This window comes from Myodes glareolus, chromosome 24, assembly GCF_982192425.1.
Source record: "Myodes glareolus chromosome 24, mMyoGla1.1, whole genome shotgun sequence".
Taxonomy (NCBI): Eukaryota; Metazoa; Chordata; class Mammalia; order Rodentia; family Cricetidae; genus Myodes; species Myodes glareolus.
Window position 1 is genome coordinate 50,411,764 of NC_142049.1, and position 27,843 is coordinate 50,439,606.

Sequence of the window (27,843 nt, forward strand, 5' to 3'; positions counted from 1 at the left end):
AGGTGACTCTGAGTTTAACCTCCATGGAAGAGATGGCCCTGGGGTTTAACCTCCATGCCCAGAGTCCCTAGCATTCCACCCACAGTTTTTAGTTTCAATTTCTTTTAATGTCAGAGGAACAATGAGCATAACCCACCTTTTTAGTCTCACTTCTGTTGCTGTGATAAAATACCCGACCAAACAAGGCTTCGTTTCAGTTGACAATCCCAGGTCCCAGTCGGCCACGGAGGGAGGCAGGTCTGTTTGCTGCCCCACACAATACGACGTCCAACTGAGAAACTCACTCGCAACCAAGGGAAGCACAGCAGAAGCCATGGAGGATGTGGCCTGCTGGTACCACAACTTTCTTACGTATTGTCACCATACCCACATCACCAACATCAGCATCAGCATCAGTGGTGCCAACACTGTCACCATAATTTCTGCTACGTATTGGTCCTAGAATGTTCTCTATAGAGAACAAGGTAGAGGTTTAGTCTCTAAGGTATTGAGAGTTGTGAAACCCTTAAGGGCCTAGTGAGAGTAAGCTAGGTTACTGGAGAGGAGACCCCTGAGAGAACTGGAAGCCTCGTTCCTTGCTCTCTCTCTGCTTTCCACTCTGTCCAGAATCCAGAATGTATTGCTTTGGCACTGGTCCAGTACCAATGGGGGGCAACTGACCATGAACAGAAAGTTCTAAAACTGTGAGTCAGGTATTTGTTAGAGGAACAGAAGGCTGGCTGATACCATCACCTCTGCCTTCACCGTCTCCGTCGCCACGTCCACTGCCGCTATGACACATTCTCTCACGTATCTCCTGGCTCTCCTAGGACTCACTGTGTAGACCAGGCTGGCCTAGCACCCACCTGCCTGGTACCTTCCAGTGCTGGGATAAAAGGTGTGTGTCAGCATGTCCAGCTTACCCTCATGTTCTAGGAGTCTCTCACGGCCCTAGAGTTTACCATTTCAGTTAGACTGATGGCTGACCAGGAAGACCCTGGAACACACCTGCCACACTCTGGTGTGTGGGATTACAGGCACGCACTGCCGTGAATGGTTTTCACACAGGTGTAGGATATGCATTTAAGTCTTCATTCTTCCATGGCAAGATTTTACCATTGTGGCATTCCTCCAGCCCCATCACTAATACTGAATCTCATACCAGGGCAGTTTTGTGTCCTCACCCTGACCTTTGTAGCCCGGAGATGGTTTTAGCTATCTAAACTACAGTGGTGGTGGGTGTTCCTATAGCACCTAGTGGTCTGGCCCCAGGGCCAGTGCTTGACACCCTGCCATGCACAGGAAAGGCTGACTCCCCGTGTCTCAGATAACCAGCTCTCCATAATCACAGACAGCGGTGAAGTGAGACGTGGACTACTCTGCCGAAAGCATGGCAGATCTTCTCATCCTCCAACGTCTGTCTCTAGTTCCCACATCACGAGCCCCTCTCCCACCAGCTACTGGTACAGGAAATCTACTTATCTGCCTCCTAAGAACCCTGGTGTCCAGTTCCTGGCCTGTTTCTCCATGTGGCCATATCTCCTGAGTCATGAGGCCCAGCCCTGACCCCATGATGTAGAACAATGGTCACCTGGTGGAACAAAATATAATCAGGGTGTAGACCAGGATTCCACAGACATAGGACTGCCCAGGGACACCAATATGATGATAAATATCCCAAGGATCCTGAGGTTAGAGCGCTCTGTGGGCAGCAGGCCATGGCCCTGCATGGAGAGGACACTGTACCTAACCAGCTCAACCCCTCACCCGCCGTCTTAGTCAGAGTTTCTTTAGCTGTGATAAAGAACCAAGACAAGAAGCAACTTGGAGAAGGGAGGGTCTATCGTGAAGGGAGGTCAGGATAGGAAGTCAGGCAGGAACCTGGAGTCAGGAACTGCGCACAGGCCACGGAGACGCTGCTTACTGCCGCGCACAGGCCACGGAGAAGCTGCTTACTGCCCTGCTCTTCTTTATTTGCTCAGCTTGGTTTCCTACATAACCCAGGACCACCTGTAGCCCAGGGGTGGCACCACCCACAGTGGACTGGGACCTCTCATACCAATAATTAATCAAGAAAAGTCCCACATGTTTGTCTATAGGCCAATCTTGTGGAGGCATTGTTCTCAGTTAGGATGCCCTCTTCCCAAATACGTCTAGGTTTGTGTAAGCTGACAAAAACCAACAGCACATTCAGCTATATATGGCCTCCTCAAAGACTCATCAGTATTCACTATGTACAGAGCACTATTCAGGTACCAATGATCAAAACCTCGGGGCTGGTAGGACAGGTCAGCGAGTAAAGCTAAGTAGGCCTGATGACCTGAGCTCCATGCTAGAACCCATGTAGAGGAGGAAGGAGAAGACGACAGAGCTGGTCTGCAGCCTTGCCCGCGCTGCAGCGAATGGCAGCCATGCACACACACAACGGAACATGCAGGTGGGAGGGCATGATTCTTGATATTGTCAACTTGGCTGGCGAGGCACCACCAATGAGACACAGCTGTGGACTTGTCCGAGCGGGCATTTCCAGAGAGTTGTGGCTGCGGAAGGAGGAGGCATGCTGGTGCTGAGGAGACATCCTGGGACTGAGGTCCTGGCCTGAATCAAAAGTAAGTCGAGCATCAAGATTAGCCTCTCTGCGTCCTGACTGTAGGCGCAGTGTGACATCAGGATTTCCCTCGCCCCATGTACCAAGGTGTTCCATGCACCATCATGCTGACTGTGGCGTGTATTCTGTTATAGCTGTGAGAAGTAACTAATCCAGATGCAGGCAGTGGACAATGGGCAGAGGTGGCCGGCAGACACGCTAGTTCCCGAGGATGAGGAGTTCTAAAAGGTGAAGGTGCTGATGGTGCAGGGTCGCTAACTCACTGAAGAGCATCACAAAGCACCGGTCACATGCCAGACCTTAGAGACTTGTGGAGTCTCATACGCATGCCATGCCGAATCAGCTCACAGCTCTCTCTGGGCCGCGCAGGCAGGCTGGCCGCCTTTGGGGTAGTTTTCTACAGTGTTTTGATTATCACGGCACTCTGTTGTAGACGGACTTGTCCTTAAACTGCACCTTGGAATTCTTGCTCCTGGTTCGCATTAGTAGCAGGGGTAGAATTTGAATCGGAATCATTTGATTCTAGAACATTGTGCATGTGTGTGTGCTCATGTGTGCAAATGCGTGAGTATAGGTAATGTGTACATGTGCATGTGTTTGTTCATGCATGTGAAGGTCAGAGGTTAACCTCAAATTTCATTCCTAGGGTGTTATCCAATGTGGGTTTTATAAAGCTTACATTTAGTTGCTGCTTGTGTGTGGAGATCAGAGGACCACTTGAGAGAGCCGTCCCTCTTCTTGAACTACTGTAGGTCTCTGAGACTGAACTCAGGCTGTCAGGCTTGGAGGCAAACACTTCCACCTGCTCAGCCATCTTACTAGCTCACTTGTTTTCGTTTTAGTTGTGTGTGTGTTGTTTTGTTTTGTTGGTTTTTTTGTTTGTTTTTTTTTTTTTTTTGAGACAGGATCCCACTGTCTATCTCTGCCTAGCCTAGCACTCTCTAAGTAGACCAGGCTGGCCTCCAACCCTGCTTCTACCTCCCATATGCTCAACATCCACCTGCTCTGCCTCCCAAATGTCACATTATCTGTGAGCTCCAGGGCTGGGATGACAAGCACAACACCGCAGCTGACCACCGCAGCTGACCACCACCACTGCAGCTGACTACCGCAGCTCACCACCGCAGCTGACCTTTGCACCCGGGCTCTGGACCCTGAACTCAGGTCCTCTCGCTTGCACAGCGGGCTTTACTGAGTCCCCACTGCCCTTCCCTTGGCTCTCTCCCTGGTTATGTTGATTGCTCTCCTTCCAGCAAGCGTCTGAGTTGTGTGCCTAACGGGGAAAAAGCGGTACTTTCCTCACTTGCAAAGTTGCCCCAAGTTCCTGATTTTAAAACCACAAGATATATCTATTTCTGCAGTGTCTGGACTCTTCCCTACCCCTCACTATGGGAGGCGCCATGGGAACACATGGAGGGCAAAGGCTGTAAGATCAGGGTGTCCTTCAGCAGCGGAGCCTTAGGTCAGGTCCTCAACTCCCTGGGGCTGGGTTTCCTCACTTGTGAGAGGGAGGTAGTAAATCACTCAGTGTGCCAGGGACAGTCACACAGACCAGGACAGTAGTTGGCACACAGAAAATAAATGCTGGCCCGTCTTGTCTCTGGTGGAATTTGCTCTGACACCAGGACCGGAGGCTCTGGATGATTAATAGAGTGGACAGATTTGGACAGGTCCTTAGAAGATGAGGAGGGTGTCACTGACGGGCGCAAGCATAGCAAACATGGCTCCGGCCTTGCCCTTCCCCATTCTCTCCTCCTCGCTAAACTGTTAGGTTGCATTCCTAAAGCTATCACCAAGGTCTATCCCCTTATGTGGCCACTTCCTCCTCCTAAGACTGACCACCAAGGTCCAGCTATCAGAGTGTTGAAGTCCAGCAATCAAAAGCCCTCTTTGGCCACCATAATTAACAAGTCCACTCAAAATTAAGTACCTCATCCTCATGTGGGGTTTCCCCTTTCTCTTTATAAACTACTATTTGCCCAGAGGTCACATCTGTTTGATCTCTATCGAGAGATAGATACCCAACCCCCTCTCCCCTTGTTTTTTTCCCTTCTCCTTCACCCTTTGTCTCCCGTCTTTGTCTTTTATTCCCTGCCCTTTGTCCCTTCGGGGCAAATAAATCTCCTTTGTGTTGAGAACTTGGCCTTGGAGCCCTGTGCTAACACTGGTCCTTTCAGGTCACCAGAGGCCGTGAGTGGGCAGAGCCTCCTGACATGGATTCCGCCTAGGAAGTCTGGAGAGCATGGTGGTTGCACTCGTGAGGCCGCTGGATGGTGACATCCTGTAGAAGGCCAGCTGGGTCTCCGGGTCCTCCACAAGACACCGTAGTTTCCCATTTGCTCCCAGGCCAGACTGAGGAGGCTCATGCTCTCCTCTGAGACACTAGGAGGGAGCCATGATGGATCCAGTGTACGTGGGTGGGTTCTGGCCTGGAGAAACAGGCACATTCTGATTGCACACTGGCGCCAGTGACAGCAGTCAGCACAGCATCGAAGACACCAGGCTGGGTCCGCAGTGACACATAATCTGGGCCATCTGTAGAGACAGGGCAGGAGATCACAGTTATACTTCTGAGCCCTCTGGGATGGCATCCCATCTTCCAGACACAAGGTACCACTACGGGCAATGAGCCCACCCCAGGTGACAACTGAAACACACTAATGGGAGCTTCCAGTTTGAGTACTTGTACCGACTGTGGGGTAAACCTTGGCCACCCTATACACCGCAGCCAAAGGCTTACAGCAAAGCAGAGAAACTCATCCCACTGTGTGAAAGGAACCAAGCTAAGCTCTGAACATATTTCACAAAACTCACGCCATTTGGTCCCAGAAATGATCCTTCTTACAGATGCAAATCTCAGAGGTGAGGAAGAGGGTTCAAGTTCTGTGTTCACATAACAGTAGCCAGCAGCCAGGGCAGCCCCTACAGTCTATGGGGCATAGTCTTGGTTTCAATCTGAAACCCATGAGCGGCAGCATGGAGGTCAGAGGTTATCTGTCCTCCTGCGAATGAGTTTCCTGCAGATGGTACCACAGCCTTCATCTTAGGAACAGGAGGGCCACTGAGCAGGTCCTAACTAAAATGAGAAATAATTTGAGATGTCTGATTATGGTTTTCAGTTGAAATGAATGTAAAACAGCCCTGAGTGTTGAGAGATTCTGAATGAGTGTTGATGAGTTCCTCATTTTCATTGCTGCTGTGTTTGGGATCCATGGCTTCTTGTATGCTAGGCAGGCACTCCATCACCGAGTATACCCCAGCCCCTCATTGGGGTATTCTGGGTATTCTGGGACTCTGTCACTGACCTGTATTCTACGCCAAGATTAAAATTTTAAATCCAACTCGCTGGTGAAGGGAGTATAATCTGTGTAACTGGAGCAAGAATAAAAAGTGAAGGCAATATTCCTAAATTAAGAAGAAAAGAACAAAGTCACTGAGCAGATATGAAGGTTTTAGAAAGTTAATTACTAAATATTAATCTAAACATGATTGGGGATGAAGAGATGGGTCAGCAGCTAAGAGCACTTGTTGTTCTCAGACGGGACCCGAGTTTGGTTTTGAATTACAGTTCATAACTGCTCATAACTGTAATTCCGTCTCCAAGAGAGCTAACACCCTCTTGGCCTCTGTTGGCGCACGTGCACACACACACACATTATATATATACTCACATAGATATACACATAAATAAAAGCAAATAAAAAGGCAAAATTGTGATTTGAAAATAAAAGATTGATTGTAATCTGCTCCTCTTTGTGTGTGTTTATGAATTGTGTGGTACGTGTGGTGGATTTATACACAAATGTGCATGAAGGTATGGACACAGGCATGACTTCCCTGTGCAGGTCAGAGGTCAACATCACATGCATTCCCCAACCACTCTTGATTCATCTTCATTTTTTTTACTAAAAAACTGTTTTCATACGATAAATTCTGATCATGATTGTCTCCACCTCCACAGATTCTCCCCACTATCTCACACACCCAACTCCTTGCCCTTTCTTTTTCTCTCTCTTTAAAAAGCAAATAAAGAAACACAGCAATGAAAGAGACAAAGTGTCTTTTTGACCTAGAGTTCATCTGTTTGGCCGGGTGGCTAGCCAGTGAGCCCCAGTTGCCTATCAATCTGTCCCTACCTCCCTAGTCCCGGGATTATAGGCACACACCACCACACTCAGCTTTTGTGCAACTGTCAGCAATCCCAATCCAGGTCCTCATGCTTGTTGGAGCAGAGCACTTTTCCCAGCCCCACATGCCTCTCTTAAAAACAAACAAACAAACAAACAACAAGCCTCAATAAACTCACACTGGCCCTTTCTAATTTCAGAATGGGGATTACATCACTCTCCTGAGGTCCAAAACCCCACGGGGAGGTTAGTAGTGAATCTTCAGAGTTAAACGGCCAGATCTGGAATTTTAACCACACCACGCTGACTGCAGGCTGGCTCAAACTTTCTCATCAGTATGTACTGCAGTCTGCCCCTGGCTTCCCTTCCCCTCCCCTGTTAACTCACAGGCCACACTTAGGGGTATCACCTCACTTCTCTGAAGTATTTCCCGGAAATCTTCTATGGCACACTGAAGATTGTGGTCATAGCGACTGACTCTGTGAATGGCCAGAGTCTTGCCATCTGGGGAAATCCTCATGCAGTTACTGCCTGAAGTTGGTGGAGAATTCACATATCACTTGGTGTTGGAGGAGTTGGTAAGACATTTGGCAACCATGGAGTCCATGCCTTCCACAGGGACACTGGCATTGGCTGAAGCATTGTCTGAGATGCCTGGATTGCTTTCCAACTCTGGGAGAAGCAGAAGGAACAGGTAAGGCATAGAGCCAACTTTTCAAGCTCTGGGGCACGTTGAAGATATGGCATGTTGGAGAGATGTCATGGGTTCTACAAGAAGGCAATAAAGAAGTCCCAGAGCAGACAGGGGCAGAGGAGGGAGGGGTAGGCGATAGGCTGTACACACACAAAAAAGTTCTTGGTCATGAACAAGTGGTTTAATGGCTGCCTTTTTTTCTCTGTAGGTGACTGTGTGTTGTACATAGGACATGTATTTATGGGTGAGAGTATCGACACATGCATGCCACTGAGCGAGTGTGGAGGACTAAGGACAACCTTGAGTATCATCCCTCATCTTCCACCTTGTCTGAAGCAGGGCCCCTTGTTCACCTCTGCACCCCAGGTTAGCTGGCCCATGAATCCGTGGACGCAGCAGGAGTGCTGGGATTACAGGTGTCCACCACCCACTCCCAGCTCTCAACTTTGATCTTCAAGTCTTCTTAGCAAGTGCTTTACTCACTGGGCCATCTCCACACCCCGCTCCAGGAGCTGTTTGTAAAGCCCAGAACCCTCATCGGAGGGAGAGGCAGCTTTGGGACTAGTCATGAGAATTAGATCACTGTCTGAGTTTCATTTGATTTACCAAATTCTCTCCAAACATACAGAAAACCAGTATTCCCTTTTCTACAGATGGAATAATTGGGGACACAGTTTCTCACTGAGGAAGATACGGCTCAGGGCCATGGTATAGAGACTCAGAAACAAGCAGAGGGATTCCTGTCCTCAGAACGCTGCATCCTCCCCTTGGTCCTAGCACCCAGTGGGAGCTGTCTGCTGCAGACAGAAGGCACCCATGCTACTTTCTCCAAGCCTGGCATGGCCATCGCTATGGAAGAGATTGCTGCAGTGAGCTACAAGTACTTGGCCCTATAGTCACGGCAACAATGACAAAAAATAAAACAATACAGTGATAGCTAGATGTGTGATCATATAGACACCAAGAAATAACCTCATCCTTCAGCCTGGAGGAGGCTAGGAGGAGACTGTTCCCTAGAGAAGTCTCCACGTGAGACTTTACCAGCACGTTTGAGATGCAGGGACTCAACTAGGTCAATGCCCGAACTTCCGGCCCACAGAAGTCATGTGACAATAAACGAGGTGTAGCAGCACACAGCTGTGGTCCTAGCACTCAGGGGGCAGAGACAGGAGAATTGAAGATGTTAGGAATTTTTCCTAACATGAGCTCTCTGCCGACGCAAAAAAATCCCAATCGAGCCAAATCACAACAAGCCAAATTAAAAATATCCAGGTTTAATGGGATTCCTGTGCTCTCGGGTGGTCCCAAGGGAGAACCAGGAGGCCACTAACATGACCACCGGGGGGAAGGGGGTTGGGAAGAGACTGTGAGGAGACTTTCCAGGGAAGTGGTTTAAATAGACTGAGGGTAAGGTCAAGATTTTGGCGGGCTCGTCTTGACCCTCCTCCTGGGAGGGGTCAAGACTTGGCAGCCACAGGGACAGGGCCTCCAAAGATGAAGGCCAGAGTCTGGGGCTTACAGAAAGTTCTAGGCTAACTTGGGCAACATAGTCCTAACTAGGAATACAGCTCAGTGGTACAGCCTCTGCCTAGAATTCCCCAAGGAGGGGTCAGGATGTGGCTCAGTGGTAGAGCCTCTTCCTAGAAATACCCAATGAGGGATTTGGAGTGTGGCTCAGGGGTAGAGTTCCTGCCTAGAATCCTCAGTGAGGGGCTGGAGGTGTGGCTGTGTAGTGGAGTGCTTGTCTAACCTACAGAGAGCCCTAGCATCAACCCTCACTTCTATAGAAATAAGTGATTAGCTGTGTTATTTTTTGTTTAGTCTCTGTGTGATGGGAAAGTGTAGAGCTTATCTGAAGTCTGACTGGAGTAGTCTGTGTGTTCTTATTCTTTGAAAATGATGTTTTCAATCCTTCTGTGCTTTAGTTTTTAGCTCTCAAAATACAGATGTCTTTTTTTTTGTGATTCTCTTTAAACCACCTGTACAAATAAATGGCTCTAAAGATGCTGGGGGAGTTTGTATGTTCAGTGCTTGCTGGGAATGAGGTGTCCCAGGGCAACAACATGGTCTCTACTTCCCTCCTGCATAGTTGTGTCCTGTGGATCCCAGCCTGGCAAATTTGCTCGTCCTCCATCATTTTGTTCTAGTTGGGGTCTCAACTGTCCATCCATATTGACAAGGGTGATCTTCTTTACTTGGCCTACCATTCAAACACTGACATCTGGAAACACTCTCAGTATCATTCCCAGACAGTTTCATCAGCTACTTGGGCATCTGAACCAAGTCACGCAGGCATATAGAGATAACCATTACACTCAGATGCCTAGATTGACTGGGCCAAATCATTCTTGCCTACCGTCACCAAACCCAAGGGCTAATGTTTACACTGTGGTGAATGAAACAGAGTTTCATGTGCAGACCATGCACCATCAGACTCTGGTGAAGTTCCTCTCCTTGGCTCATAGATGGCACCTTCTCCGTGGAATCTTTCATAAGCACTAATCCAACTCACAAGGCTTTCTTTGCTTGGTGCCACCGACATGGGAGAGGAATCCAACATGTTTTGGGACACTCAAATAGTCAGATCATAGTTGGATGTAGTGGCACATGCCTTTAATCCCAGTTCTCAGGAGGCAAAGGCAGGTGGATCTCTGAGTTTATGGCCAGCCTGATCTATATACTGAGTTCCAGGACAGCCAGATCTACATAGGAAGACACTGTCTTGAAAAACAAAAACACACAAATAAAAATTCAGATCATTGCAGCCATTGATGAGTGCAGATATGTCCTCCATCAGAGGTGGAGTTTATACATAGCAAGAGTAGGTGAGAGGCAGGAGATGGAAAGAGAAGATGACCTCTAGGTCAACTGAGGCCATTCTCCACTGAGAAAGGATGGTTCAGGAGATAGGATAAAGCAGTAGGACTGAGGAGGTATCTTCCCTATTTCCCCTCACACACAGTTGCTTTGCCTCCTCATTGACCCAAACCTCAGGGAAGGGAACCTATATCCATATCAGAGCCACACACCCAGAAACATTCCATCTTGTCTTTTGATAGGAGATACCATGAATAGCCTGCTTGGTGTGCCCAAAGGAATCTGGCAGGACACGTATGACAGTTTCCCTGGAGCGTGAACAAATGCCCATTTCTGATAGGGCACTGGTGGCAGGTCAAAGTAATCATACACCACAGTCCAACATGGTGAACCAACGAGTTTATTGGGGTTACTTACAGGAGCAATGCCTCAAAGGTGAATACATCCCTGAAAGCCCACTCCAGCAAGGGCATTGGTTCCCAGAAGCTGCAGCTCTGCCACTTACTGTATACTGCACAGGTAACTCAACAGGTTGGAGGGCGTCTCTTCCAAGCAGCTTGACTGGTCTTCTACTCAGCAGTTCTTAGGGAGGTCGGCACATTCCTGATCCGGTCAGTTTCAGGTACTTCCAGAGACTCGTGTGCTTACTTCCCAGGTCTTGATGAGCCTCCCTTCAAATTTCCCTAAGTGTTAAAGAGCTTCGCTGCAAGATAGAATGTTTTAATACAGAAGAAATCCCAGACAACACAGCCCCTCTGTCCCTTTCTGGCATTTGTCTGGCTCTCCTAGCATGGACAGAAGCTCGAGGATGTGAAGAGTTTGCTGTGTTCATCTCCAGCCACAACTAACAGTTAAGTGCTGATTAATGAGCACCTGTCTTCAACATTTTACCTAAGAGCACTACTCATCCTGTATGCTCCTAAATGTCCACACTGAACCCTCGTCTTTGCAGATCTGACGGCCTCTAGGTCCGCTGCAGCACCTCTCAGGCTTCTGACTGTTGATACAAGTTGAGGCCTGATGACTCTTGACTGACGAGGCCCTGTGTGTTGTAGAACATTGTACAGTGTGAGCTCTACCCAATCAATAAACACAAGGAGCTCAACTACATTTTCCACAAGGTGTAAGAAATAAAATGCTCCCATACATTGCCTTATCTCCCAAGCCTAGGTAAACCTAAGAGATTCCTGAAGGGACTCTCAAAGAAGTCTGAATATTTTTTTAAAACTGTCAATTGTAGGGCCCTGTCTTCCCTGTTCCTCGAGGCCGAAGCACAGGATGCAAGAATTGTTTACGCTAACCAGCTTAGCTTCCCCTGCTCATTCTGCCAGCTGGAAGGAATTAGTTCAAAGCCTTGTTTCTGTGATTGCTATGATAATTTCACCTGCTAAGGAAGGTCCTCAAAGGCACCCTAAATCTCCTCCCATCTGTCTGAAAGGGTTCCCAGCTCCATACCCCCTACATGGAGGCTCCGGCCGCTGGTGCCAAGCGGTCAACACTATGATCTCACTTCCAGATGGGAGGGGGCTCTCGTCCTCTTGCCTCCAAGTATATAAGCCTACGTGTGCTGAATAAAGCTGACATTTACCCTTTGAGCAAACGATCCGGTCACTCTGTGTGTCGTGTGTCTGTTTTCAACTCCTAGGATATTGATCCAGACTTGCGGTTCGGTTCGGGAAGCACCCGTATGGAAGAGTGGGTTTCGCAGATAAGCGCGGGACAGTCAATAGTTTGTGAATCAGGAAAAAAGTCTGATTCAGACGCCATTTTCCAGAGAAGTGTGGGGTGGGAGCACAGCATATTCCCTGCTCCTTCTCAAGAGCCCCGGATGTCTCTCTGGCCTCTGGCTATGAGGTAGCTTTCTCTTCTCTGCATGTGATTTTGCCACCTGTGGGTCTGAGGTTTGCCTTCTGTGAACAAGGGCTCTGACTCTCTCGCAGCATCTCCAGCCCCACAGTGAGCCCTTCATTTAGTGATCCCACGAGGAGCCAGCACCCCGACACCTCCCACCATGATGCTGATGGGCCTGCTCCAGGCAGATGAGTGGACTTCAAGCTGAGCCTCCTCTGCCCACGTGGCTCCTGACATGGAAACTATGATTCCCCATCAATATATGAGAACCAGCAACCACTCAGTAGCCTTGAGTCCCTCTGATCATCCTATGCCATGCTCTCTTTTGAACTGTCTGGCAACTTACGCGACTTCAAGGGCCACAATTCCACCTTTGCTCCATAGATAGCAGAGTTTCACAGGAGATAATGGTCTTTCAGGCAGAGAAAAAGAAGCTTCTAACAGAAGTACTGTAGCAGATCCCGTGCTTGCAGCAGGTAAGTCACTGGCTCTGGGCGGTCACAGGATCTGCACTATAAGGCTGGTGTGGGAGCTGCCCCGGGACTTCCAAGAGTAGAACAGCAGGGGCTTACTGCACCTGGTTCTATTCTTGATCCTGCATGTCTCCCCCTCACTAGCCCTCATCCACAACCCAGAAACCTTGGAGAGGGAGAGGGGGGCAGATGTTAAGGTCCTGCTTCCTTAGGTAAGCATATAGTCACTGGAACGTGGAGGATGCCCTGCTCTCATCAAACTATTGTGCTAGAAGGTTGTGCATACAGGCGCAGCAAGGATAGGCTATGAGGAGAACACTAACACGGGCCCCACTAAGGTTTCCTAGCACTCGGTGGTGGGGAAGAACATGCAGAACACACACGTGCTGTGAGATCTACATGGACGCTAGAGCTGTGAGAACACGCTCTAGTCTTAGCACCAAGTGTGAGCTCGGCACACCCTGTCTAGACACATTGACCTAGCACAAGTCAAAGCTGACTAAAAGCCCCACTCTCCAGACCACAGCAGAGGCCTACAAATGTCGAGCTGTTCCCCGGAGCACAACAGCTCACGTCTGTCATCACTGATGAGCTTGTGGGGGGCAGGTAGGCTAGAAGAGAAGTGGCTGGACATCTGCAGCATGGCATCGGGTAGCTTTGGACCAGCCTCTCCGCTGTGGCATCTGCACCAAAAAAGGCTGCACGCAAGGCACTAGACTGGGCCCCGTGACCGAGAGGGTTGCAATGGGAATGACCTGGTGTCCTAAGAACGGAACATCACAAGGCCTCCTGGGCTCATTTCTGGGGATAGGAGTGTCAGGTTAGGGGGCATTCCTTTAGTAAAACTATCACCCATCCAGACTTCATTTTTTTGCACCTCTTAACACAAGAAAGACCAAAGGTGAGAGCAGAGCTGCCCTTGTTGGTCCAGGTCTCTGGCTCAGGAATTCCAAATGAGGGTATCTACTCTGAGCTCAGTGGGATCAACTCCGTGGATGTCGGTGAAGAGGATCAGTCCAAATGTCCTGATTCTGAGGGTGAGCCTACTACAACACCTAAAATCATCTGGATTCAGGGAACTACACCAAGAACTGTCCCTGGTATGAGCTGTGTCACCACTATTGCAATTTGATCTGGTGTTGAAGGTCTTACCTCATTCAGTTCATAAGATACTGATTGACTGACATAAAAGCACACATCAGTCAGGATGCATCATCAAAGAATTCCCAGTCATGGCAACGAAGAGGCTTCTCTTCCTTGTAAATTCTCTGGAGCATGCTAAGTGTTGCCTTCTGACGGGAGGCCTTCCCACCATCAGTGCACACAAAGGGTTTCTCTTACATATGAACTCAGCGGTGCATAAGTGAAGAACCTTTTACAGCCACTGTATTTGAGGCTTCTCTGCCGCATGAAACCTCTGAAGGAAGAGCTCTCCAAACTGAAAATGCTGTATCTACATGCAATAAATTTGGTGATGCGTGCTTAGCTGGGATGCATTGCTAAGTAACTAACCACGGTTGCTGTGACGGGTTCAATTCTCCTCACACTCGCTATGCACTGTGGGGCAGTTCCCACAGCTCCAATGTGGCTGCTGCTGCTGACAATGCTGACTTCCAGAGGAAGGGCTTTCCTCATTTGTGACAAACAGCCTCCCCCTAGTGTAAAGTAATGTCTCTGCAAAGACAGCCTGCTACTGAAAGTCTTCCTACGTTCAGAACACACACATGGATTCTCACAGTGTGAACTCACTGGTGAAGCCAAGGCTTTCCCACACTCACTGCATATGTAGGGCTTCTCTCCAGTGTGAATTCTTGGATATATTGAGTGCTTTCTTCTGACACAAGGCTTCTCCACACTCACTGCATACATGGTGTTTTTCTCCCGTGTGAGTTTTCTGGTGTAGGCCGAGATATAATTTCCAGCAGAAGGTCTTACCACATTCAGAACACGGGCGAGGTCCCTCCCGTGTGAATGCGACCATGTGTGTTCAGGTAGCGTGTTTTACTAAACCACTTTTCACACTCCTGCAGACACAAGGCTTCTCCCCAGTATGAGTTTGATGATGTGATGTCAACTCGGATCCCTGGAGAAAGGGTTCCCTACACTTCTGACGTACAAAGGTCTATCCCCAGTGTGAGCCGGCTTATGTGAATGGAAGCCTGACCTGGCACTACAGGCCCTCCACATTCTGGGCACACACAGGGTTTCTCTCTTGTGGGAATTCTTTCATGTACCTGTGAAGGCGTAAGTCACAGACAATCCCACACCAGTTTGGAATTATGATTAATAGAATGGTTATTTATTCAAAGGGGAAAAAACTTACAGATTACCGTCCCAGACAACAGCCCCTCCGCGCGAACAGGAAAGGAGTCCAGGGGCCGGAAACGGAGCCGGAAGACAAAGACAGAGTGGAGGACAGCCGCTGCTTTTTTTAAAGGGAGAGAGACCACGCCCCAATGGGCTGGTAACTCAGCGGCGATTGGCTGAAGGAGCTGAAGGAACTCCCACAGCATCTCCCCCTTTTGTTTAAGTAAGAGAGTTTTAAGCCTACTACGCAATTATATACAATAAGTACAAACCTACGAAATTATATACAATAAATACAAATATCCTATTCTAACTAGCTTAAGTCTTGTATAACAAATAACTTGGCCAAGTCATGAAAGGAAAGTAACTACATTTATATAATCTTCAATCCCATCGAAGATCTGAGAAGGGAAATAATGTTATCTGAGTAATTAGGAAGTGCAATCAAACAACTTCCAGAACATGTAACAAATCGCAGAGACAACTGGCTACCTGGACAAACACCCAAAGTCACATTTGCAGCGTTGAAGCAACCAACTTTGGCTAAGGCCTGATGTAACTGACATACCATTTTCAAAGGCAAGAAACTTCAAAACTATCTTACCCTGTCTTGGCAGGATATGACAGTCTTGTTTTATCCATTTACGGATATTCTGTAACTCTGTCAGTAGTTGAGGTATGAGCATTTCTTTACCCAAAGGCCAGTTCTGCCAAGAAGAAAGGCTCCAGGTGGAGTGTCTTTGGTGCTCAACATTCTCTCGGGCATAGATCAGTGTTGCCAGGAGTGATTGTGTCTCCCTACCATAGAACTCTGAATTAGATTAAAGGCCATTTTCTACAGCTCTTTGAAGAGGTTGAAGATTATCTATCTATACTGAATATAATCTCTATATATCTAAAGAACCTGATTAGTCTAATTATAAATGACAAACTTAGATGACTGTTGATCTATATAATTCTCAATATCTATCTAACTTAAAGACTGAGATAATAAACAAGTGTGCAATAAATGAGGACAATGAGACCTCCAAATATAAACAATGTGCAAGTATACATTGCAATAGGGTAAATATATATCAATACATAAACAATATATAAGTATCTTAATCAGAGGTAGAAGTGTACAATGCAATATGGTAAATATACATATATCAATACAATATATATATACAAATACATAAAAATGTTTTAAACAGAGGTAGAAGCATGAAGCATGCATGCATAAAATAGTCAACATAATTTAACTTTGTATCAATATATAAGAATCGATACCAATATGTTTGTCTAAAAGCAATAACTCACAAGTACAAATCTATTTATCCCATAATCCAATTATCCCTCTTTTTTTTTTTTTTAAGATTCCTGTGCTTATAAAATTCCTCCCCCAACCCTCAACCGTATACTAATTATAACCAACCCCTAAATGATGTCCCTAAACCCAAGGACAAACTTTATTGGGAGAGGGGACGTCGTTCTCTAGAATTACTTCCAGCTGTCATGGGGGCGACGTTCTTTCTGGGGGATCCTGTGAAAGTAAAATGATGGTTAAATTTCAAGATCAATGTCTTTTAAAATTGCAAATAGTCTCTGAGTATTTTGTGGAGGTCTGGCCAGAATGTTGTACAAGATGTGCACCATTTCAGCACGTTGGAACCGTCTTGTGCAGCTGGTACCCAAAACAGGTCTTGTAGTAGCGCTATCAGTATCATGACGTCATATCAACCAGGTGGAGTTGTTGTTATGGGGCCCCATCTTCTTCCTGGAAACTTCAAATGTCACTGTAGGAAAAACTCATTGTTCATTGTGGAAAACTTAAACATTAATTATATAGACATATACATGAATACCTATATTCAATGAGAGACATGATAGATATATTTAATGAAGGTATGATAGATATGAAGAAAAGTAAAGATGTTTTCTAAACTCATATTTCTTTCTGTCCCATATCATGGCTCTTGACATGAGACAGAAACTCCAGAAACTCTGGGTTTTTCTTTAAACAACAGGCTTGGAATTAGAGAGGGACTGAGCCAGAGTCCAACTCTAAAACCAGCTCTATAAATTTAGAAATATGATTTAGTATATGGTACTTACAGAACCTATTCAGTTTTCTTGATAGTCCCTATTGGGCCGTTATTTTCCATCTGTCAGTATTCAAATATCCAGGGTCCCTTGAACTTTTCAAAGATCAGTGTTTTCCTGTGGAGATAAGAACAGAACCCTGCCCCCATTCTATATGCTTTTCTTACCACCTGTATGGTTATCATCATTGTAGATGCTGTCATTTCTCCTTTCCAAGAGGTTTCTCCTCTTCAAATTGAACCTTTATTAATTTTGATGGTATCCACAATTTTTCTTCTCCTGTGGAAACAAGAGCAAAACCCCTTCCCCAACGTAGCACATCTCCTGGCTTCCATTGAGAGGTCAGCACGTCTTTGAAATAAACAGGTTGGTTTAGTTCAGAAGTTTTTTCCATTATCCAATGCCTCTCTGCTGCTGTTGTTCCTTTCTCATTAGCATTAAGAAAATTCAAGGTTAATAAAGCATTATGCAATCTATTTCTGGGGGTATCTTTCGTCCCTTTCTGTTTGTTTAGCATATCCTTTATAGTACGATTTGATCTTTCTATAACTGCCTGACCTGTAGGATTATTTGGTATACCTGTAACGTGTTTTATATTATAATAAGCAAAGAAGCGTTTCATTTTCTTAGATACATATGCTGGACCATTGTCTGTCTTTATTTGTGCAGGTATACCCATGATGGCCATAACTTCCAATAAATGTGTGATTACCGAATCAGCCTTTTCTGAGCTCAGGGCAGTTGCCCATTGAAAACCTGAATACGTGTCTATGGTGTGGTGTACATATTTTAATTTACCAAATTCCATAAAGTGGAACACATCCATCTGCCAGATTTCATTCCTTTGAGTACCCTTTGGGTTACTCCCTGCAGGCAACGGTGTTTGATTATAGAAAGAACAAGTAGGACATCTCTTTATAATGTCCTTAGCTTGTTGCCATGTAATGGAAAACTCTTTCTTTAAGCCTTTACTATTGACATGATGTTTTTTATGAAATTCTGAGGCCTGCAGAACGCTTCCAATCAATAATTGGTCAATTTCAGCGTTACCTTGTGCTAGAGGCCCAGGCAGACCGGTATGGGACCGGATGTGTGTTATGTACATTGGACAAAGCCTATTCCTAATTATGTCCTGTACCTCGATAAACAATGAAGTCAACTCTGTGTCATCTGGTATGAATTCAGCGGTTTCAATATGCAAGATAACTCTTTCTGCATATTGTGAATCTGTAACTATATTAAGAGGTTCTTTAAAATCCCTTAGCACCATAAGAATGGCATATAATTCTGCCTTCTGGACAGAATTATAAGGGCTTTGTTCCACCTTACTCAATTCTTCCGATTTATAACCTGCTTTCCCTGATTTATTTGCATCGGTATAAAATGTCCGAGCTCCAGTTATTGGAACATCACGTACAATTCTAGGAAGAATCCAAGAAGTTCTCTTTATGAGGTTAAGTCTATCACTTTTGGGATAGTTGCTGCTAATTTCTCCCAAAAAATTAGCACAAGCTCTTTGCCATGGTTCATTATCTTCCCATAACTTTCTTATTTCCTCAGTAGTAAAAGGCACTATAATTTCTGCTGGGTCTATACCTGCTAGTTGACGAAGTCTCAGTTTACCTTTTATAATTAATTCTGAAACCTTTTCTACATAAGTTTTTAATTTTTTACTTGGTTTATGAGGTATAAATATCCACTCTAAAATAATATCTTCCCTCTGCATTAAAATCCCTGTAGGAGAAATTCTGGAAGGCAGTATGACTAGGATGGAACTAAGATTCGGGTTAACCCTATCCACATGTGCCTCCTGTAATTTTTCCTCAATCATTGTCAGTTCCTTTTCTGCTTCAACTGTCAATTTTCTGGGACTATTCAAATCCTTATCACCATCTAAGGTTTTGTTTAAATGAACTATTAGATCAGGTGTTATCCCAACAGCTGGTCGTAGACTGGAAATATCTCCTAACAATCTTTGGAAGTCATTAAGAGTCCGTAACCGGTCTCTCCTAATTTGTGCCTTTTGTGTTCGAATTTTCTCTAACCCTATTCTGTAGCCTAGGTAATTAATAGAATCTCCTCTTTGAATCTTTTCAGGGGCAATTTGTAATCCCCACCTAGGCAAGACTTTCTTTACCTCTTCAAACATACTTTCCAAAATATCTTTATTTGAATCAGATAATAAAATGTCATCCATGTAATGATAAATTATGGACTTGGGAAATTGCTTACGAATTATTTCCAGTGGCTTATTAACAAAATATTGACACAATGTGGGACTATTGAGCATCCCCTGTGGGAGGACAGTCCATTGATATCTCCTAGTAGGCTGAGAATTATTATAAGTAGGCACTGTGAAGGCAAATTTTTCTCTATCCATTTTTTGCAAAGGTATAGTGAAAAAACAATCTTTCAAATCAATAACTATAAGAGGCCATCCTCTTGGTAATAGAGAAGGCAAAGGAATTCCAGATTGTAGCGGACCCATAGGCTGAATTACCTTGTTGACAGCTCTTAGATCTGTCACCATTCTCCATTTACCAGATTTCTTTTTTACAACAAACACAGGAGAATTCCAAGGGCTGGTTGATTCTTCAATATGGTTAGCATCTAGTTGCTCTTGTACCAGCTGTTCCAAAGCCTGTAACTTATCTTCAGCTAGAGGCCACTGCTTGATCCATATTGGCTTCTCAGTTAGCCATTTTAAAGGTAGGGCTGTTGGTACCTCTAAAGGTTTGCTATTGGCTGTGTGTTCTTGTACAGCCTGAATGGCTGGTGACCTTTTTCCATAATACCTCATTATATCCTTTCCAGAATTGTGAGTTCCTGGAACTACAGGAATGTTAATCTGGGTATTCCATTGCTGTAGCAGGTCACGGCCCCATAAATTTATTGCAATATTTGCTATATATGGCCTTAATCTTCCTATTTGCCCTTCAGGCCCTATGCATTCCACCCATCTTGTGCTTTGTTTTACACGAGATAGGGTTCCAATTCCCAGGAACTGAACATCTACCTCATGAAGAGGCCAATTCGGATGCCAGGATTCTGGAGTAATTATACTTACATCCGCACCTGTGTCTAATAAGCCTTCAATAAAAATGCCATTTATACAGACTCTTAGCTTTGGTCTTTGATCGTTAATATACGTTTGCCAAAATATACGTTTACTCTGTCCTCCTGAATTTTTTGACTCATTCTCCACATGTAATTCATCATTTAGACCAGTATTACTTTTTACGGCAGACATTGGAGTTTTTAATTTTCTTGGTGAGACACATTTTCGACTGTAACTGGGAATGACTGGGCCACTTTTGGCTTGGGGGCCTGCGAGAGGCCCCTCAAGGAGTTTCCCGATGGTATCGGGTTGCCTTGTCTGTCTGTTGTTGACCTGCATTCGTTGGACCAATGTCGGCCTTTACCGCATCTCCTGCATATACCTGAAGGCTGAGATCTCCTACTTTTGTCATTCCCAGAGGAGATATTATTCCTAGGATTTCTTTGCCTGCAATCCCTTTTCAGATGTCCTAATTTACCACAATTAAAACACCTGGTAGTTTGATGTCTCCTCATAGCTTTGGAAATCGCTTCTCCTACCCAGGATTCATCATTATAGCTAAACATCTCAACATTCATTGTATGCTGTATCCATTCTTCCATTGGTGCTGATCTAGATCTTAAAGGCCCAATTATCTTTTTACATTCAGTATTTGCATTTTCAAAAGCTAGAGATTCAAGAAGTATTCGTCTAGCTTCTGGGTCTGTTACCCCTATGTCCAGAGCCTTAATTAATCTTTGCACAAAGTCAGTAAAGGGTTCTCTCTGTCCCTGCCTAACCCTGGTATATGATTCGACCCTTTTTGCTGGATCTTGTATTCTATTCAAAGCATTCAAGGCTGCTTTGTGACATAAGGACAGCACTTCTTCATCATAAAGAGCTTGGACCTGTGGATCAGCATATGCTCCTACACCAAGAATTTGATCTTGGGAAACCTCCACACCTTTTGCTCTTCCTTGCTGTTCCATATGTTTGGATTCTTCTCTGAAATAAATTCCAAACATCAAGGAAGGCCCATCATCTAAAACTGCAGACACTAGCTGAGAGAAATCATGGGGGGTAGCTCTGACATTAGAAGCCCAAGTCCTTATCATTTTCTTAACAAATGCAGAGTGCAAGCCAAAGTTAACGACAGCTTGCTTAATTTCTTTTAAATCATTCATTGCTATTGGTGTCCATCTAGCTTCTTTAACTCCCTTTGAGCCTTTGGAAGTTAACCCTTTGTCAGAATGAATTACAGGGTATGTTGTTAGGACCCTGGGTAAGCCAGTTCTAACAGCTGGTGGTGGCATTGTATCCTGTCCTTGTGCCTTCTTACTCTGTTCACCAGCTCCAATAGTTTCTTCAGTCATTTCTAATCTTTTTATCATTGTATCCCTTAAATCCTGAATCTCCTGACCTACCCGTGTTTCTAGTAATTTCACTAAGGTATCAGTTTTTTGGTTCCCATTCTGGAGGTTCATTCTATCTGTTACCTTATCAAAACTTTGTGGTAACGTCTGAACGTCAAATTCAACAGCCTGTACCCTTTCAGGTAACTTCCTAGTACCCTTGGACATGGAGTCAATTTTGTCTATCATAGTATCCACTTGTTCAGATAACCCCTGATTTTCAATAATTTTAATCCTTTCAACTAGTTGTTCAATATTAGTCCGTAAAAATCGTATCTTTCTTAATGATAAAATATTGAAAAGAAAACTGAAACCTAGTAACAAGTAAATTAATATATTCCCATAGTCATATAAACCTTGCATGACATAATCCATTGCATTAATAAAGAAAACAGTAAAATTGGCGTTGGAAACAAAAACTGCCATATTACCTCTTGTCTAGTTGGTGGCGCTGTTGCCAAGTTGCGACTAGAACCACTGCAAAGGTGACTTAAACAGGTCCTGTTTCAGTGTCTGCCTTAGTATTTGTTAAAAACTAGGAAATATAAGTTGCTCAAGAAAGAAAGTTTAATTAAATCAATTCCATACACGGAACCAGAAACCCAGAATCCAGGGGTAGAAAAGAGCAACCCGGAAGCCGCGTATGCCTCCACGTGACCGAGTCGTTCTGATTCACGCCACTAAAGCACCGCACTTACAAGGGAAATTTAAAAACAACTCAGAAAAGAGCAAACCAGGCTTGCAGAGATTGTCCCGAGCCTGTGGAGCTTGGGAGGCATGGGGTTTAATTGAACTGCTGGCTCCACATACAGGGCACAGGCCGCAGCTGAGGGAGGTCTCGTGACTAGCCGAGCTGGTAGCAAGCAGTTGAGTGGGGGAAAAGGGGGGTTCTACAACCAAACGTGGGGCGCCAGATGAAGGCGTAAGTCACAGACAATCCCACACCAGTTTGGAATTATGATTAATAGAATGGTTATTTATTCAAAGGGGAAAAAACTTACAGATTACCGTCCCAGACAACAGCCCCTCCGCGCGAACAGGAAAGGAGTCCAGGGGCCGGAAACGGAGCCGGAAGACAAAGACAGAGTGGAGGACAGCCGCTGCTTTTTTTAAAGGGAGAGAGACCACGCCCCAATGGGCTGGTAACTCAGCGGCGATTGGCTGAAGGAGTTGAAGGAACTCCCACAGCATACCTGGAGTTGGACCTGAGCAGAGAAAGCTTCCCACAGTCACCACATTTGTCGGGTTTCTGCCCTGTGTGAATTCTCTGGTGTGTGCGGAGGACCTACTTCTGGTTGAAGGCCTTCCCACATCCAGAACACACGTAAGGTCTCTCACCAGTGTGAATTCGATTATGAGTCTTCAAGTGGGTTCTATTCTATTGCCAAATGAGTTCCCACAGTCATGACGTTCATAAGGTTTCTCTCCAGTGTGAGTTTGATGGACCTGCAGGTGGGATTTGTGGCGGAATAATCTCCCACGGTCTGGCCATGCATGAGGCTTCTTCCAGTGTGAGTTCGGTTATGCAGCTGCCGGTGGGCACCCGAGCGAGACATCTCCCACAGCCAGGACATTTGTGAGTCTTCTCTCTTACGTGAGTTCCTGGATGGGATGTCAAGTCAGATTTGAGACTATCCTACATCTGTGATGGACAGGTCTCTCGCTAGCGCGTGCTATCTGGTGTTGGCGAAAAGTCGAGCTGCCACCGAAGGTCTCGCCACACTGAGCATGCTCAAGCGGCTTCTCTGCAGACTGACTTCCAAGTTGTGGAGTGGTTGCTCACGGTTAGCTTTTCCAAACGGATTGCCTTTGTACACTCTCTCCCTATGAGCAACCTTACATTTAGCACTGCCCGAGTCTTGTGTGAGAGTGGAGCCCACGTAACAGTGTCATCAGGCGGTTTGGCGATGCTGCTTTGATTCTGACTCTCTGCTTCCAGGTTAGGATTAAAACCTTTTGCAAATGAACATTTGGAAATACTTCTTGGGTAGAAACACACTGTTCCCCAAAGCAATGGTCTCCCCAGATTCTTTACATTCACAGAGGCTGTGCTCAGTATTTTATTATTGAGGAAGGTATCAGATCTCAAAGGCGGGATCTGATTTTGCTGATCTTTCTGCAGGATCAACACCCTGCTGCAGCTCTTGTAAAACAGAACACCACGAGCCACCTACTGTGATTCTATTTGCTATGTCATTTTGAACTGAAGCTTTCTCAGAAACGTCCTGTGATGGAGGGCCAATGCCAAACTCCCCTTCTAGGAGAGAAGGTGAAGGAATGAGCAGTCACAGGATGGAGAAGGAATCACATAGAGCGAATACGAGAAATCCGAGCCAGAGACTAATGCTGCTGCTGCTGCCAACAATGAGAACATCCCACAGCCTGTGTGGTATGTCAGACACTCATCTTCACAGCACCCAGCAAGCGTCAAGCAACTATGTCATGGACATACCAACTACGGCAACTATACCCACTCTCACTTTTCAAGAGATTAAAAAACCTGAAAAATAGACAGCTTCATTACCTAGCTCCTCCGCAGGGATGACCGGGTTTGGAGAAAGGCAACCAGACTAACTTTACAGAGTATAGAGATTCTTAGATGTAGATGTAGGGAAAGCAAGGAACAGGGTGCTCTTAAAACAGAACCAAGGGTGGAGTAGGGGATCAGGGCAGAGGGTTTTATTAGCTGTGGGGAAATGCGTATTGATCTCCTTTACCCATTTCATGTGCCTACGATTTTTGTTGCCTTTTCCCTTTTTTGTCCTATGTTGCTGGGAATTAACCCCACAGTCTTACTCAGGCTACAGCCACTCTACCCCTGAGCGAGGATCAGACCTGATATTTTCACTATTTTATTTCTCTGTATTTTTAGATAAGGTCGCATGTAGTGTAGGTTAGTTTTAAATTAACTATGAGGCTGAGGGTAACCTTGAACTTCTGGTCTTCCTGCCTCCACCTCCAAAGTGTCGCAATTAGTCCTGCAATTGCACGCCCAGCTGCATCTCCCCCCTAAGCAGGAACGTCACACGTGCACCCCCTAAGCAGGAACGTCACACGTGCACCCCCTAAGCAGGAACGTCACACGGGCACCCCCTAAGCAGGAACGTCACACGGGCACTGGTTTTGCTTATGCTCCTGATCTTACCTTAGGCAGCCAAGACGTACGCTTGGAGTATCTCTAACGTTTCATATCGTGGAGTTCATATAAACGTACAAAGATTTAGTTTACTACTAACAGTGTCTATGTAACCTACCAGAACTGGAAACTGCTGAAAAGCTTTTCTATAACTCCCAGATATATCTCACATAGACATGGAAATATTCAATCTGCTCTAAACAGTTTCCTCACAGCCTCTACCCACACTTGCTTGGTCTGCTTCTTTTTCCAGTTCAAAACTGCTTCGAGGAGCAGCACCTGTAACCGGGCGTCAGAAACTAACTTCCGGTGTCACCTGACATCTAGGGTGAGGTGACTGTGTCTAAATTTCAAAAGCAATTACTCTCTAGACCTTCACGCTGGCTTGTATTTCAGACAGCCCTTCACTAAACAGAACAATGACACCAAGGATAAGGCTCTCTCCATCCTACGCCACCATTAGCTGCATTAGAATGTCTTCCTTTCGGTTTCCATAAACAGATATTGAAAAGCACCTTCTAAAATAGGTAGAAATATTATCTTCTGCCTATCCTTGGAAATTTAGTTCTATCTCTATCTATATCTATCTATCTATCTATCTATCGATCTATCTATCTATCATCTATGTATCCATCTATCATCCATCTAGCTGTCCAAAAATAGTGTCCCCAGACTTAACATTACTGTGACAAAATTTCAGTGAAAGCTCATCTCAGAAAGTGAGGGGGAGGATGGTGAGATAGCTCAACAGGTAAAAGTATTTGCTGCCAAGCCTGACAACCTGAGTTTGATCCCGGGAACCAAATGGTGGAAGGAGAGAACCAACTTCTATAAGTTGCCCTCTGACTTCCACACATGAGCCTTTGACATTTTGTACACACACACACACACACACACACACACACACACACACACACACACGTACACTAAGGAAGGAGGCTGCCTTGTGGGAATGGTCCTCCAAGCAGCTAAATACAATGGCAGATACAGTGTCAGCACCAGGGCTGCAGAAATGGACAAAGGAGGCATCACAATACAACCGCGACTTCCAGTGAGACTGGGTCCTCTGAAGCAATTCTCACAGGAATGCACAGCCACAGGAACACTCAGGGAAATGAAGGATCCAGTAAAGAGCATCAATGAATATAAGAAAAAAAATGAACAGGAACAAGGCAAAACCGCATGACCACAAAATGATAAAGTAATACAAAAAGCAAAATGAGGTGCTCTATTAGAAAAATAAAATTGGAAAAACAAGGTCTATTTATATATCACATGGGTGTACATAAACCAATCTGCCTGCTGTCTAAGGTGACTGACAAGATGTGCAAACACAAGCCCTTCTGTGTTCATGGACCATAAGGAGGATGAGGTTGAGTTATTCAACTTAGGCATCCCGATCTCCACCAAGAAGCTGGCCAGTTCATAACGTCCACTGCAGACCGAGTCTTAGTGTCCTCACATCTGTGTTTATAATATAATGCATCTGGCACTGATAGCAGATACTGGAAGGTAGGAAACAACCTACATGCCCACTGGACAAGAAAGTAGGCTGATACTGGCCCCAGAACTCTAACCCACCTCTACCTGGGTAATGGACACCTCTGATATGCAAACTCAGCCTTCCTCAACTGTGCCCCCTTTTCTTTTTTGATCCTGAAGATGACTTCTTTACTGGGAATGGCAGGCCCTGTGACTTAGAAAGATGTTAGATTTTTAAAAATTATTTTTTACCAATAGCTGGAGAGAGAGCTCAATGAACGCTTAGTTGTGGGTAGCTGTTACTTCTCTGAACTATTCACTGGCGAGTGAGGATGAGGAGAAGAGAATCTTCAGTAACGCAGCTCCGCGCCAGCTGCACAGGAAACTCTGGGGTCTTCCCAGTGGCCACGCCTCTTCCCCATGCTGAGACGTGCTTTTCAGTGAGACAGCTGCCCGAGTAACTAAAGCCCCTTAAGTAACCACAGAAAATCACACTTACCAAGCTGCACGGGAATGGAAAAATTCTCTTGGTCTGTGGTTGGTTGCCTTCTTCAGGTGGGGTGTAAAACACCGACTCTACAGGAAGTCATGGGGCACGCGGGCAGCTCTAGATGAAGAACCCAGAAGTAGCACAATGCTTGTCATGAAAAGATGCGGCATCTGACTCCTACGGTCCACTAAACCATTTCAGAAACTGGGAGCCCAGGACCTGCTGCCTCCGGCGTTCGTCTCTAGTTTTGGAGATCTGAACCTGGGAAAGGTCCTGCTACCCCACACGACCCATCCCACTCCTGTGCTCCCCGTCTCTGGGGCTCCTGGAATAATTTCACATCAGCAGACATGTCTTCATTGGTTTCTACTCTTGGTATCTCTTGCTAGAAGATTTGATTTCCACGAGAGCTCGAAGCTGGGTGAGTGACTAGAGGTTCTAAGGAGAGCTGCTGGGCAGAGGGTGCAGTATGGGTGATGTGGTATGACCGCGGGTCCGCAGACACTGGGCAGTCCTGGGAAGTCATGTGACCACTGATCCAACATCAAACGCTCAGGATCCGAGTGAAGGCTATTGTGCAGACTAAGCAGAGCAGGTCATGAGAGCCCCATTCTTGTCACCAGAGTCTAACTCGGTTATTGCCAAAGTGAGGATGCAGGTGATGTTCAGAAGCTCTGGGTGGGGGTCTGATGAAGGACAAGGCTCATCAAGACCAGGCACCTGCCTGGCACATGGCAAATATGCATCAAGACTTTATTTAAATTTCACACAACCATTTCAGTCATATACAATAACCTTTAGTATTGAGGCTGGATGCTATTCCTTAATTTGCCCTATGGTCACTGAGTAGAAGAGCAGGCAAGCATCAGTCTCAAAGGACACACTCTTCCCATTGCCTTCCTGATTCAGAAGCTCATGAGAGTAATAGTCATTTCTGGCTCCTATTCCCTTTTTAGGCTAATTCTGTGTCCATCTGTGACATGCCGCACAGCCTATTTTTTTCTGACATATCACTTAAATTCACAGACCCAATCTCTTGTGTGTTTTGACAAACCTGTACTTGTGTGCATTAGGTCCTCCATTCACAGAACACTTCCTGCCGGTCCAGAAGGAGTGGGGTCCTCCATTCACAGAACACTTCCTGCCGGTCCAGAAGGAGTGGGGTCCTCCATTCACAGAACACTTCCTGCCGGTCCAGAAGGAGTGGCCCCTACACCAGAAGGCGGACATCGACACCAATAATGCTCAGTATCTTTGGATGCCTTCCAGTAACTGAAAGTCAACAGACATTTCCCAAAGAATCAAATTTACTGTTTTCCTGAGACTCAATCCCAAACACAGCTCA

At 45.7% G+C, this 27,843-nt stretch overlaps 1 protein-coding gene across 1 annotated transcript; it reads right to left on the minus strand.

The window, feature by feature from the left end:
• Positions 1-3,475: 3,475 nt before the first annotated feature.
• On the minus strand, positions 3,476-8,115 carry Ceacam18 (CEA cell adhesion molecule 18). The gene is given in 5 exon segments (XM_087901370.1): positions 3,476-4,911; positions 4,914-4,973; positions 4,976-5,122; positions 7,102-7,386; positions 8,091-8,115. Coding segments are annotated over 5 exon segments (663 nt in total). The 3' UTR covers positions 3,476-4,765.
• Between the last annotated feature and the right edge of the window lie 19,728 nt (positions 8,116-27,843).